The 14,617-nt window shown below is 47.4% G+C and overlaps 1 protein-coding gene across 1 annotated transcript in view; it reads left to right on the plus strand.

Annotated features, from left to right (window-relative positions):
- The window catches only part of LOC137353656 (serine/threonine-protein kinase BRSK2-like), a 186,589-nt gene that overhangs the window by 135,534 nt on the left and 36,438 nt on the right, over positions 1–14,617 (plus strand). Inside the window, exons 2-4 of the mRNA XM_068020009.1 lie at positions 4,767–4,861; positions 9,061–9,146; positions 11,768–11,908. Of these exons, the coding sequence (XP_067876110.1) occupies positions 4,767–4,861; positions 9,061–9,146; positions 11,768–11,908 (322 nt within the window). The remainder of the gene's footprint in view (positions 1–4,766; positions 4,862–9,060; positions 9,147–11,767; positions 11,909–14,617) is intronic.

The raw sequence follows: 14,617 nt of genomic DNA on the forward strand, positions 1-14,617 counted from the left end.
GTTACTCAATGCAGAATTCCCAGCCTCTGACCTGCTCTTGCAGCCACAGCATTTATGTGGATGGTCCAGTTAAGTTTCAGGTCAATGGTAACCCCCAGGATGTTGATAGTGGGGGATTCAGTGATGGTAATGCCATTGAACATCAAGGGAAGATGGTTAGATTCTCTCTTGTTGGAGATAGTCATTTACCACCACTTGTGTGGTGCAAATGTTTATTTTTATTTTATTTATACAGCACTGAAACAGCCCTTCGGCCCACCGAGTCTGTACCGACCAACAACCACCCATTTATACTAATCCTATAATCAATCCCATATTCCCTACCGCATCCCCACCATTCTCCTACCACCTACCTACACTAGGGGCAATTTACAATGGCCAATTTACCTATCAACCTGCAAGTCTTTGGCTGTGGGAGGAAACCGGAGCACCCGGCGGAAACCCACATAGTCACAGGGAGAACTTGCAAACTCCACACAGGCAGTTCCCAGAATTGAACCTGGATGGCTGGAGCTGTGAGGCTGCGGTGCTAGCCACTGCGCCACTCACTTGTTCCTAGCCCCTTATCAATCTAAGCCTGGATGTTGTACAGGTCTTGCTACATGTGGGTAAGGACTGCTTCAGTATCTGAGGAGTCACGAATGGTGCTGAATATTGTGCAATCATCAGCGAACATCCCCACTTCTGACCTTATGATTGAGGGAAGGTCATTGATGAAGCATCTGAAGATGCTTGGGCTTAGGACACTACCCCGAGGAACTCCTGCTTTGTGTTAAGTATGACTCCAATCAGTGGAGAGTTTCCCCCCTGATTCCCATTGACTCCAGTTTTGCTCGGGCTCCTTGATGCCATACTCAGTCAAATGCTGCCTTTATGTCAAGGGCAGCCACTCTCACCTCACCTCTGGAATTCAGCTTTTTTGTCCATGTTTGAACCAAGGCTGTAATGAGGTCAGGAGCTGAGTGGCCCTGGCGGAACCCAAACTGAGCGTCACTGAGCAGGTTATTGCTGAGCAAGTTTCGCTTGATAGCATTGTCGACGACCCCTTCCATCACTTTACTGATGATCGAGAGTAGACTGGTAGGGCGGAAATTGGCCGGGTTGAATTTGTCATGCTTTTTGTGTACAGGACATACCTGGGCAATTTTTCACATTGCCGGGTAGATGCCAGTGTTGTAGCTGCACTGGAACAGCTTGGCTAGAGATGCGGCAAGTTCAGGAGAACAAATCTTCAGTAATATTGCCGGAATATTGTCAGGACCCATAGACTTTGCAGTATCCAGTGCCTGCAGCCATTTCTTGATATCACATGGAGTGAATCGGATTGGCTGACGTCTGGCATCTGTGATGCTTGGGACCTCAGGAGGAGGCCGAGATGAATCATCCACTTGGAACTTATGGCTGAAGATGCTACACATGATTCAGCCTTGTCTTTTGCAGTGATGTGCTGGGCTCTCCCATCACTGAGGATGGGGATATTTGTGGATCCTCCTCCTCCTGGTAGTTGTTTAATTGTCCACCACCATTCACGATTGTATGTGGCAGGACTGCAGATCTGATCCGTTGGTTGTGGGATCACTTTGTCCTGTCTATTGCATGCTGCTTCTGCTGTTTGGCATGCAAGTAGTCTTGTGTTGTAGCTTCACCAGGTTGGCACCTCATTTTTAGGTATGCCTGGTGCTGCTCCTGGTATGCCCTCCTGCACTCGTCATTGAACCTGGGTTGGACCCTGGCTTGATGGTAATGGTAGAGTGGGGAATATACCAGGCCATGAGGTTACAGATTGTGGTTGAACACATTTTAGTTTCTGCTGATGGCTTACAGCCCAGCTTTGAGCTGCTAGGTCTGTTCTGAATCTATCCCATTTAGCCTGATGGTAGTGCCACACAACACAATGGAGGATATTCTCAGTCTCCACAAGGACTGTGCAGTGGTCACTCCTACCAATACTGTCATGGACAGATACATCTGCGACAGGTAGACTGCTGAGGACGAGGTCAGGTAGGTTTTTCCCTCTTGCTGGTTTCCTCACCACCTGCCGCAGACCTAGTCTAGCAGCTATGTCCTTTAGGATTTGGCCAGCTCGGTCAGTAGTGGCACTACCGAGCCCCGCTTGGCAATGGTCATTGAGGTCCCCCACCCAGAATACATTCTGTGCTCTTGCTACCCTCAGTGCTTCCTCCAAGTGGCTTTTGACATTGAGGAGTAATGATTCATCAGCCAAGGGGTAGGGGGAAGGGGTGGCAGTAGGTGTTAATCAGCAGGAGGTTTCCTTGCCCATGTTTGACCTGATGCCATGAGACAACATTACCACAAACGACGGTTCCCAACTTCCAGAATCTAAAGCAGTTTGTGGAAAAAAAGTATCGAATTAGCACTTAATATAAATTGGGGTAAAGCAATTTCATCTTCAATGCTGCTCACTTGGGAGAACTGCACATCGCCAAGAGTGACTTGGTAACACCGCTACTGACTGAGCTGGCCGAGTCCTGAAGGTAGTTTCTGCCAGACTGGGCCTGTGGCAGGGGGTGAAGGAACCAACATGAGGGAAAAGCCTACTTGACCTCGTCCTCGCCAATGTACCTGCCACCGATACATCTGTCCATGACAGTATTGGTAGGAGTTACCAGAGTACAGTCCTTGTGGAGACAAAGTCCCCTCTTCAGCCTAAGGATATCCTTCACCATGCTGAGCACACATTAGGTTCTCTCTCTCTCTCTCTCTCTTGCTTTCATCTTGGAGACAGACTTCAGAAATACCCAGGCCCCTTTCTCCTGGTTCCAGAATAAAGACAGAAATAAAGACAGATGGATTTTGCATTTATATAGCACCTGTCACAACCTCAGGACATCCCAAAGCGCTTTACGGCCAATTAAATACTTTATTTGAAGTGTGGTCACTGTTGCAATTTAGAAATCGTGACAGCCAATTTGCGCACAGCAAGCTCCCACAAACAGCAATTAAATATATGACCTGTTTTTTTTTTAAGTGGTGTTTGTTGAGGGATAAATATTGGCCGGGACACTGGGGAGAACTCCGCTGTTCTTCTTTGAAACAGTGCCCTGGGATCTTTTACCTGAACCTCAGAGGGCAGACGGGGGCCTCGGTTTAAGGTCTCATTGAAAGATGGCACCTCCGACAGTGCAGCACTCCCTCAGTGCCGGCGGCCTGGATTTCGTGCACAAGTTCATGGAGCAATGACAGTGTAAAGCAACATCCAGAAGCATCTCACTGAAACGGGCCAACAACTTGTCGGGTTGTTTCGTTTGTCCTGCTTGTGTATTTATTTGCCTCCAAATTTGATTTTTGGTGTACAAGAAAGGAATGCTGTCTTGTAATCTCTCTGCTTTTAGCTATCTGGGGAGCAGACTAATTTCATTTGGAAAGGATGTGGAGTAGATATTTCAGCAGGCCGGGGCCCACAAGCCATTCATTGGTCCTTTCCTTCTCCTGATGATGTTGACGAGTCAATTCTTTTACATGTAATTTCATTTTAAATGGCTGTTGACAGCCAAACATAGACTCTGGTGGATGTTAACCCTGTTACCCAGCTGATGTTAGTCCTTCGGAGAGATTGCACCAATGAGAGGGGATTAACCCTCCACCCCCTGTTGCCTAGCACAAGAGATTAATCATTTTCTTGGGTATCTTGTTCCCAGCAGTTTGACGTTACTATTAGCAGAGTCAGGGTGACAGGGAGGAAGGGAAGTGACTAGAATGGAGGGAAGGTGAAAGAGAGAGAGAGGGGGAGGAGCGTGATTCGTTACAAGACTTGAGAATGAAAGAGAAACCCAATATCAGACAGACAAGGCGAGACAGTGGGGAACACTGTATAAGGGGAGAAATAGGGACAGGTAGACAGAGAGGCCCAGAGTAGGGGTCAGAGAGAGTGGGACATAATGGGACATCTCTCTCCTCCCTCTTACACTGCCACTCTCTCTCTTTCTCTCTCCCCCCTTCTCTCCCTCCCTCTCTATCTTGCACTGGCTCTCACTTTATCTCGCCCTCCTGCTCTCTTCATCTTACACTGGCTTGTACCTTTCCTCTCTCTCTCTCTCTTACACTACCTTTTTCTCTCTCCCTCCCTCCCTCTCTGTCTCTTACCCCCTCCCCACCCCCACCCCCCCCTCCCTCTTGCCCTGCCTGTCAGTCTGAGCCATGCAGATTAGGAAGATTCCCAGTTCAATTCCCAGTCTGCTCTGAGTTCACTGAGTTTAGTTAAGGTGCTACGACTGTCCTCAGTGTTCCTGGATTATGGAGGGGCACTGGGTGGGGGAAACCAGCTGAGACTCCCCACATTTTGTTCACTAACCAGCGACCCCTTCTGGAAGATGCTGATCAAGCATTGGGCAGGCACAGAGCTGGACTTTACAGTGATGTCCTCCCAAAGGCAACAGCCACTGACTCGCCCACGGCCATTTGAGTGAAATAAAGGAGGAAAGCTCTCCTGTGGATCTCTAGCACAGCACAGGGGCCAATCTCATTCAGAAGAGGGGAGAGAAGTGGGGAAGAGGTAAACAAATCATTAGAGAATAGTTTTCTCTTGTACTCTTGAACATGTCCAGTTTCCTGCAGTAACAGATTCGGTTGTTCTTCAATTAACTTTGACGCAGATTTAAGAAGTTCTCTTCAAAATGGGGAGGTCCATCAATGAGGCCCAGAACCTCTTGGGAACTGGGAGGACTCATCCTCTATACCAGAATCCTCAAATAGCTAAATAACCAAGGTGTATTTGTAATGTGTGTTTCCCTTGTCTTTCATTACAGGGCTGGTAAAGCTTGGGATTCACTGTATTACGGGACAGAAGGTTGCAATAAAGATTGTGAACCGGGAGAAGTTGACCGAGTCCGTCCTCATGAAGGTGAGAATCACCGTGGACAGAAATCCCACACCCTCCCCATTTCAAAGTTGCTCACCCGCTTTCATTTCTTCTGGTCTTCCAGTTTTATCCCTGCTTCTATTTCTACTGGAACGGAGGAGACTTAAGAGATTTAAGAGAGGTTTTTGAAACTATGAAGGGATTTGATCGAGTGAATAAGCCATTTCCTCTGATTGGAGAGTTAGTGGTGAGCTGCCATCGATTTAAAATTATCACTGAGAGTCAGGGGAGAGGTTATGGGAAAATGCCTTTGCTCAGAGGGTTGTTGGAGTGTGGAATGTATAGCCACAGGGAATAGTTGAAGCAGAGACATCTTTTAAAGGGAAATAAGATAAATATTTGTAACAGAGAAAGGCAGATTAGTTTTCGATTGCTGGCACAAAGAACGATCACAGATGCAAAGGGCTGAATGGCCTCCTTCTCAGTGCAGCCATCTTTCTCTATGCAAAGTGTCATTCCCCTCGGTCACACAGGTCCAGTGCCTCAGCCAAATGACATTCTTCATGAGTGAGCCCAAACATTGACAGTGTTATTCAACTTCACAGTCAAGGCAGATCTAAGGCCAAGCAGCTTGTGCTTATAGCAGGGCTTACAGGATGGTAATCAGGAGCGGTCACCATGGCTGTTTTAATTATCTTGCTTCATAATCTAAGAGCATATAGGCCAATCTTAGCAACATTGCTGAACCCTTGTGCCTGGTTAGCACAGCCCTGGGACCATTTGATGAGTATAGATCAATACCACACATGGCCAGAAGCTTTACTCACCTCTTCTCCTGGTCAGCTCGGCCCCCTCGCCTTCTATGGGCAAGTTGGCGGGCAAGTGGGCACCATACAGACGTCAGCCAGCGTCACATTCAAATTGCTTCATGAGAGGGAGACCCTGAGGGGAGTGGTTCTGGCTGCATTTAGCCACTTTCTCGTTCACCCTCTGTCTCACCGTAGCAGCACAGCTGACTTTAGGAATTCTGCATGTAGACAATGCTTTGCCTCCTGCTCTAGTACACAGCCTGCCCTTCTACAGTGCTACTCAGTCCTGACTAATCATGTTGACTGGTAGCATTTGTCTTATATAGTGACAGGAGTAGGCCTCAAGCCTGTTCCATCATTCAATTAGACTATGGCTTAAAGCCTGGCTCGGGAATAAAATTAAAGCCCAACCCGACCACAGCCAACCCGGGCCCGAGACCTTTAGTTTTTTCTCGCGCCCGACCCAGCACAAATATCGTTCATCCGTTCCGGCAGCAGGCAATTCCTGCAGATGGAGTTGTGGGGAAATCATGGGTAAGCCTGATCCCGTGACTTCCCGGAGGCAGCGCTGTCCAGCCCGACCCGACCCGAACCCGAATGCTGGACTCGGAATATAGACCCGAGTCGGGGTCTAGTCGTGTTCGGGTCAGGTGACCAGGCTTTACCATTGCTCTCTGTACCCCAACACCATCTGCCATCTGGTGGCCTCTGCCAGTTCTCATATTGGATCTGGAGTCAGCAGACTAAAGGGGAGACAGTGGCGTAGTGGTAAAGTCACAGAATTAGTCATCCAGAGGCCTACGCTAATGTCCTGGGGACATGGGTTCAAATCCCACCATGGCAGCTGGTGGAATTTAAATTCAATTCATTAATAAAAATCTGGAATTGAAAGCTAGTCTCAGTAATGGTGCCATGAAACTATCATCAATTGTTGTAAAAACCCATCTGGTTCAGTAATATCCTATAGGGAAAGAAATCTGCCATCCTTACCTGGTCTGGCCTACATGTGACTCCAGACCCACAGCAATGTGGTTGACTCTTAACAGCCCTCTGAAATGGACTAGGCAAGTTACTCAGTTGTCAAGGGCAATTAGGGATGGACAACAAATGCTGGCCTTGCCAGTGATGCCCAAATCCCATGAAAGAATAAAAAAAAAAGCATTGACAATTCCGGTCCGATATTTCCCAAAGTGGTCTTCCCTCCATCATAAGGTCAGAAGTGGGGTTGTTCGGTGATGATCACACAATGTTCAGTACGTTTGCGACTCCTTAGATAAAGCACTCACTGCATGCAGTGAGACCTGGACAACGTTCAGGCTTGGGCTGATAAGTGGCAAGTAACATTTGTGCCAGGCAATGACTGTCTCCATCACTGAAACCCCCGCTATCAACATCCTGGGGGTTACCATTGACCAGAAACTGAACTGGATCAGCCACATAAATACTGGGGCTACAACAGCAGGTCAGAGGCTGGGAATTCTGCGGCGAGTAACTCACCTCCTGACTCCCTAAAGCCTGTCCACCATCTAAAAGGCACAATTCAGGAGTGTGATGGGGTGAGTGCAGCTTCAACAACACTCAAGAAGCTCAACACCATCCAGGACAAAGCAGCCCACTTTATCGGCACCCCATCCATAAACATTCACTCGCTCCACCACTGAAGCACAGTGGCAGCAGTGTGTACCATCTACAGGATGCACTGCAACAACTCACCAAGGCTCCTTCGACAGCACCTTCCAAACCTGCAACCTCTACCACCTAGAAGGACAAGGGCAGCAGATTCATGGGAACACCACCACCTGCAAGTTCCCCTCCAAACCACACACCATCCTGACTTGGAATTATATCGCCGTTCCTTAACTGTCGCTGGGTCAAAATCCTGGAACTCCCTTCCTAACAGCACTGTGGGTGCACCTGCCCCACAAGGACTGCAGCGGTTCAAGAAGGCGGCTCACCGCCACCTTCTCAAGGGCAATGAAGAACAGGCAACAATATCCCATGAACAAATTTTTTAAAAAGGTTGATGGCACCAACAGCGAGTTCAGTGATTTGGGGAGGGCAGTAAATCCGGGGAGGCACACGCTCATCAGAGAGGGAGGGGTCAGCAGGTTGCAGCGGCTGCAGGGAAATTTTATGGGCGCACGCAGCGGCAGGAAGACGAACCTATGAAAGCCTTAAAGGTTCATAACACCAAAGAAGCTGAGAAAAAAAAGGAGAGGCTTGACCCTCTTCAACTCTCCCTGACTGCAGCTCAAGATCCCTTTACCCAGTGCTGTAAGTGGAAGGCGGGTGGGCGGAGCAACCTGTGCTGTCTCCATTTAGAGTTCTGGTTCATTTCCGAGGAAACCATACCTTGGGAAGTATTGATTGGCCATGGGAGGGGGGGTGCAGCACAGATTCACCAGAATGGCACTGGGTCTTTGAGGGTTAAGTTAGGAGGACAATGTTGCATTAAACCTGGCCTGTAGTCCCTGGAATATAAAGGGGTGATCTGACTGTGGTGATGTTGAAAAGATTCAATGGGGTAAATACGGAGAAACTATTTCCCCTGCAGTAGAAACCCAGAACAAGGGGACATAATTTTACAATTAATGCTACGCTGTTTAGGAAGAAGCAACAAAGGAATCCAAAACTCTCTCTTCCAAAAGGCTGTGAACAATGAGTGGGTGCGGGGAGGTGTTAATTGGAGCTTTTAAAACCCAGATGTAAATTTTTGTTAGGCAAGGTTATCAACATGAGAAATAGGAGCAGCAGTAGATTATTCAGCTCCTCGAGACTGCTCCGCAATTCAATACGATCACGGCTGAACATCTATCTCAACTCCACTTTCCTGCCCACTCCCCATATCCCTTGACTTCCTGAGAGATCAAAAATCTATCGACCTCAGTCTTGAATATACTCGATGATGGAGCATCCACAGCTCTCTGGGGTAGAGAATTCGAAAGATTCATAACCCTCTGAATGAAGAAGTTGCTCCTCGTCTCAGTCCTAAATGATTGACCCCTTATCCTGAGACTCTGTCCCCGTGTTTTAGATTCCTCAGCCAGGGGAAAACAATGTCTCAGTATCTACCCTGTCAAAGCCCTTCAGAATCTTGTCTGTTTCAATGACATCCCCTCTCATTCTTTTTAACTTCAGGGAATACAGGCCCAATTTACTCATCCTCTCATCCCAGGGACCAATCGAAATAACCTTCACTGTACCACCTCCGATGCAAGTATATCCTTCCTCAAATATGGAGACCAAAACTGCAGACAGTCGTCCAGGTGTGGCCTCAAGGGTTATCAGGCGTGATCTAATTGAATGGTGGAGCAAGCCCAAGGGGCTGAATGACCTCCACCTGTTTATGTTCGTGCTCCAACACTCAGCACTGTCGCTGCCTCCTGCTGCCAGGATTTGGTATAATGGTTCTTCCTTTGTGGTTTGCTGTAGGTGGAGCGGGAGATTGCCATTTTGAAGTTGATCGAGCACCCTCACGTACTGAAGCTCCACGACGTCTATGAAAATAAGAAATATTTGTAGGTATTATATTTTTCCCTTGTTTTACTGTGTGCACTTTCTGCTGGTCATGTGGCAAGTGGACATCTCCGCATCTGTTGGAAATAGAGTTTCTGGTTTTGCTCGGTGCTCATCTGGGTGAGAGATGTTGGTGCCAGGCAGTGATGTGCCAGCCACTTGTCAGTCAGTGTGGCTCAGCGGGTAGCTTTCTCTCACCTCTGAGTCAGACAGTTGTGAATTCAAGTCCCACTCCAGAGACTTGAGGGTGAAGGTCTAGGCTAATGCTCCCAGTGTGATACTGAGGGTGTGCTACACTGTCGGAGGTGCTGTTTTTCTGAACGAGCCGTGATACCAAGGCCCCATCTGCCCTCTCAGGTGGCCGTATATAGATCCCATGGAACTATTTTGAAGAAGAGCAGTGTGTTCTGGACAATATTTATCCCTCCGTTGGCTTCACCAATTATCACGTTGCTGTTTGAGGGAGCTTGCTGTGCGCAAATTGGCTGCCATGTTTCCTACATGACAACAGTGGCTACACTTCATTGGCTGTAATGTGCTTTGGGATGTCCTGCAGTTGTGAAAGGCGCTATATAAATGCAAGACTTTCTGTCTTTCCAGTCAGGTACAGCACGGTTCCACACGGAGTAAACCTCCATCTACAATGTGCCAGCAATATCCTCAGTGCTGCTCCCTCTCCATTGCCATAGCCTCACCAGAGACGTGATGGAAGCCATGTATACTGTATATGTATATGTACATGTATACTGGCAGCAGCTCTGAGGAGATTTCCAGCCCAGCTACCAAACCCAGGATTTCCCATTACCAAATCCTGTGGCCTCTTGGAGTGAGAGTGCCAATTTAGGTCGGGTGGGGAGCGGGGGTTTGGGGGTGTTGTAAATTAGCACCTTTGCCCAATGATGTGCTGTGCTGTGAGTCCATTGCTGTCAGCCCCAGTTCACACAGAATCCTTTACAGCCAGCAGACAGAGGAGCTTTCCATCCCAGCAGCCCAGGCAGCATTTAACCAACTAGGCCCCGCGAGACAGCCTGGTGTCTCAGACCGCTCCACCCTCTCCTCTTCCAGTTTAACTTGTAAAATATTTCATTTATATTAACAATAATATCCATTCTGAATGTTCTTGAGACTCTGCACATTTTTCCGCCTCACCTTCAGTTTGTTTCTCTCAGGTTTATATGTCTGAAATTGATTCATATTTTGAAAGCAGCAACTCCGTAATTTAAGAGGAAATTACCTTCCTTCCATCCTCTTCTTTTCCTCTTTCCTTCCCTCCCTTCCGAACTTTTCCTTCCTTTCTTCCTCCCTATCTTCCTTCTTTCCTCCCTCTCCCTCCTTTCCCCCTTCCTCTCTCCCCTTCCTCCCTCCCTCTCACCCTTGCAGGATCAAACTAAGGGCTGGAATGTAGGCCGATGGACTTGATATCAAATGACAAGGTTCAATTGTGTTAAATTTCCAATTTCTGGTGAATTTTTCTATGAAATGTAAGTTCTGCACAGTGAACCCCAGTTTAAATATCCGAAGCAGGAATGTCACGGGGTTCAAATCCCTATCTTTACTGTCCACACACAATGGTTGGTCACCTGAAGGCAATAGCCTCTCAATTCTTTTCTTAAGGGTCACTGGCCATTAACTGCTCAGTATACCAGGAACTGTCTCCCCTAATGGCCTCATACAACACTGATCTGTGCAGTCCATCCTTGTGGTGACTGGATTCAGCTTGAGCAACTGTAGAGAAACTATGGTTGATATCCCTGGGGTCAAAAGGGAAAATTCAATCAGGATTCCTGCTCCTGATTGGCATCCAGTGTGTCCTGTTGGATAACATGTCTGTGCGTGCGCACTAGGGTTTAGAACAAGTTCGGGCCCAGCCATGATACCCTCCATTGTCAGGTACTCTGGCATCTCAGGGCTCACACATGAAAGATGGCCACTTGGCTGATTTACTGGAGTGGCCACCATATCTCAGCAAGAGTCAACCCTTTTAAGAGAGGAGGGAGAAAAGGAAAGAAAATTAGGGGGATGGCGAAGTAGCCTCTCAGTGTTTTGCTAAAGGGCCACTGGTAGAGGAGCCTGGAGTTACAGGACTCTGTGTTGCTAAGGGCCACTAGTACAAGGTGTGTGAGGACCTGGAGCCTTTCATATGGACATAGAAACATACGAATTAGGAGCAGAAGTAGGCCATTCGGCCCCTCGAGCCTGCTCCACCATTCAATAAGATCATGGCTAATCTGTTTATGTCTCGAATTCCACACTCCCATCTACCCCCGATAATCTTTGATTCCCTCGCCTAACAAGAATCTATCTACTTCCGCCTTAAAACTATTCAATGACTCCACCTCCACTCCCTCTGAGGCAGAGAGTTCAAAAGTCGCACAACCCTCCGAGAGAAAAAAAATTCTCCTCATCTCTATCCTAAAAGGGCGACCTCTAATTTAAAAACAGCGCCCCCTAGTTCTGGACTCACCCACAAGAGGAAACATCCTCTCCACGTCCATCTTGTCAAGACTGTTCAGGATCTTCATTAATTCTCAATTAGTAAAACATTCCTGCCATGGAGGTGACTAATTTTGTGAAGTCTTCTGTAGTGTTTTCACTTTCATTGAATTTTCCTTTCTTCTTTCAGGTATTTAGTGTTAGAACACGTATCCGGAGGGGAACTGTTTGATTACCTTGTCAAAAAGGGAAGATTGACACCGAAGGAAGCTCGCAAATTCTTCCGACAAATCACATCTGCACTGGACTTCTGTCACAGTCACTCCATATGGTAAAGAAACATTTGGATAGATGAAAAGCTTTCTCCCTCTGAGGGATAGGTGCCCCTCTCTTGAAAGCACCTACACTAGGCTGCCATAGTATTACACAGGCCCCAGCTACCTACTTCGAATGGAAGCTCAGTTAGTGCCAGTGGTCTCTCCGAGCCCAGTTGTCTCCTCACACCAACATCACATGTGGGCAACATCAGCAAGGTAGAATTTATTACCCATCCTGAGGGCATTAAGAGTCAACCACGTACTGGAATCATATAGACCCAAGCTAGCATCTGTTCCTGAAAAGACATTAATGAACCTATTGTGTTTCTACACAATTCATGGTCATTTTTCCTCATATAAATTTTCAAATTTATTGAATCTGATTTCACAATTGGCTGTGGTGGGATTTGAACTTGTGACCGTCCGGTTGCTAGTTTAGTATCACAGCCATTGAGCATCTGTACCCATTGAGAGTCACTGGTGCATGATTAGGAATGGGAACCCTTGTGTTTTTTTTGCCTATTCACTCAGGTGCAATGGGACCAATTGCTGTGCCTACATTGCATCCCTGAGTGAGATCCGCTAACTCAACCCAGAGCGGATGATTAAAGCTGTGACCTTAGACCTTGTGGCCGGGTAGATTAATGTGGTGTGTTGTTCTACAGGCTCGAACTCCAGTGTCCCACAGTAAATGCTCAATAGGCCACTCCGTCAGTTGCCGTCTGCCTTCTCTACCCTCCCTCCCACCTCTGCCGCCTCAGCTATTTCCTGCTTTTTTGTCCCATCCATCTACTGCCCTTCCTACTGGTTCCAAGGAATCACTTTCACGATCCCTTCGAAAACTTCAGACAATCTGCCATGACCACCTTCCCTCACCCCCACATCTTCTCATCCCTATACTTGGGCAGTGGGGGAAGAATGAGGCTGAAGGGGCAGAGAATGGGCATGGCAGACAGGAGTTGAGAGAGTGTGTGAGATGGGCTGGGAGGGCATGAGGTGGATGAGGAAAATGAGAAACAGCTAACTATCTGCTACAGAGAAAGGCAGTAGGGATTTCCTGTAGGGAAGGGAATCTGCCATTCTTACCTGGTCTGGCCTACATGTGACTCCAGGCCCACAGCAATGTGGTTGACTCTTAACTGAAATGGCCTAGCAAGCCACTCAGTTCAAGGGCAATTAGAGATGGGCAATAAATGCTGGTCTAGCCAGCGACGCCCACACCCCACAAATGAATAAAATAAATTGGAATAGAGAGAGAGAAGCAATAAAGGGAAACTGTAACACTCCCTGAATGGCACCATGGGAGATTATTATATCGAAAATGTTTTGAGCCTGCCACACTTTAAACATCGCATTACAGGCGCTTAAAAGAAGCAAAATAACCCTCGCCTTATCCTGATTTTTGATCTTGAATGAAGCCAGTTAGCCTCCAAAAGACCGAGGAATTGTGCTCAGAAAGTCTCTATTTACATCAGTTTGACCTGATGTCATTAAAGGACAGATTATGCACAGCCCCATCTTAGCAAAATAATACCATGTGAATTGTGTGGTTATAATGCTCTTTAAAACACCAAGGAAGATCTGCTAACATTTATCAAGCATTGACTGACATCGAAGTCTCCTTTCCTCGAACTCTGCCATCTTCTGTACTCAACCCCCTTCACACCACCATTCGAGGCCTTGACTCCAGGCACCTCGCCCCACACAATGGAATTCCCTCCCCACCTCTTTGACTGAGCCCACCCTCCTCCCAATATCTTCAATGGTTTGTCTCTCTGCTTTTGTTGACCACACCTCTGTGAAGTGACTTTTTTTATTTTTTTTAAATTTAGAGATACGGCACTGAAACAGGCCCTTCGGCCCACCGAGTCTGTGCCGACCATCAACCACCCATTTATACTAATCCTACATTAATCCCATTACCCTCTCACATCTCCACCTTCCCTCAATTCCCCTACCACCTACCTATACTAGGGTCAATTTACCTATCGACCTGCAAGTTTTTGGCTGTGGGAGGAAACTGGAGCACCTGGAGGAAACCCATGCGGTCACAGGGAGAACTTGCAAACTCCGCACAGGCAGTACCCAGAATCAAACCTGGCTGCGGTGCTAACCACTTGGGACATTCTGCTCGGTCGAAGGTGTTTCATGATTGGTGTTGTGTACAAAGAGACTAACGTGTCTTACAAAGAAGGATCTGACACAAGGGTTTGAGTGTTCAATTCAGAAGAACCTACGATAATATAGAATGAGAAAAGGTTACAGTCTACCATATGCATTTTCTCCAGGGACCATATACAAACCAACATTGGAATAAAAACAAACAATGCTGGAAATACTCAGCAGGTCTGGCAGCATCTGTGGAGAGAGAAGCAGAGTTACTGTTTCAGGCCTGTGACCCTTCGTCAGAACTGGGAAAAGTTAGAAATGTAAAAGGTTTTAAGCAAGTAAAGCAGATGTGGTGCAAAAGAAACGAGAACACGCTCTCTATGCTAAAGCTTTGTCTTTCACTGCACCCTTTGCCTTTGCTCCATGACCTTCTGGTCAGTTACTCTCTGTGACCCTCTGTCCTATCAACACCTTCCTTTGTGTTCTCTTTTGCCCCACCACCGCTTTATTTGCTTCAAACCCAATACATTTCTAACTTTTCCCAGTTCTGATGAAGGGTCACTGACCTGAAATGTTAACTCTGCTTCTCTCTCCACAGATGCTGCCAGACCTGC

Source organism: Heterodontus francisci, chromosome 41 (assembly GCF_036365525.1).
Source record: "Heterodontus francisci isolate sHetFra1 chromosome 41, sHetFra1.hap1, whole genome shotgun sequence".
NCBI classification, from domain to species: Eukaryota; Metazoa; Chordata; class Chondrichthyes; order Heterodontiformes; family Heterodontidae; genus Heterodontus; species Heterodontus francisci.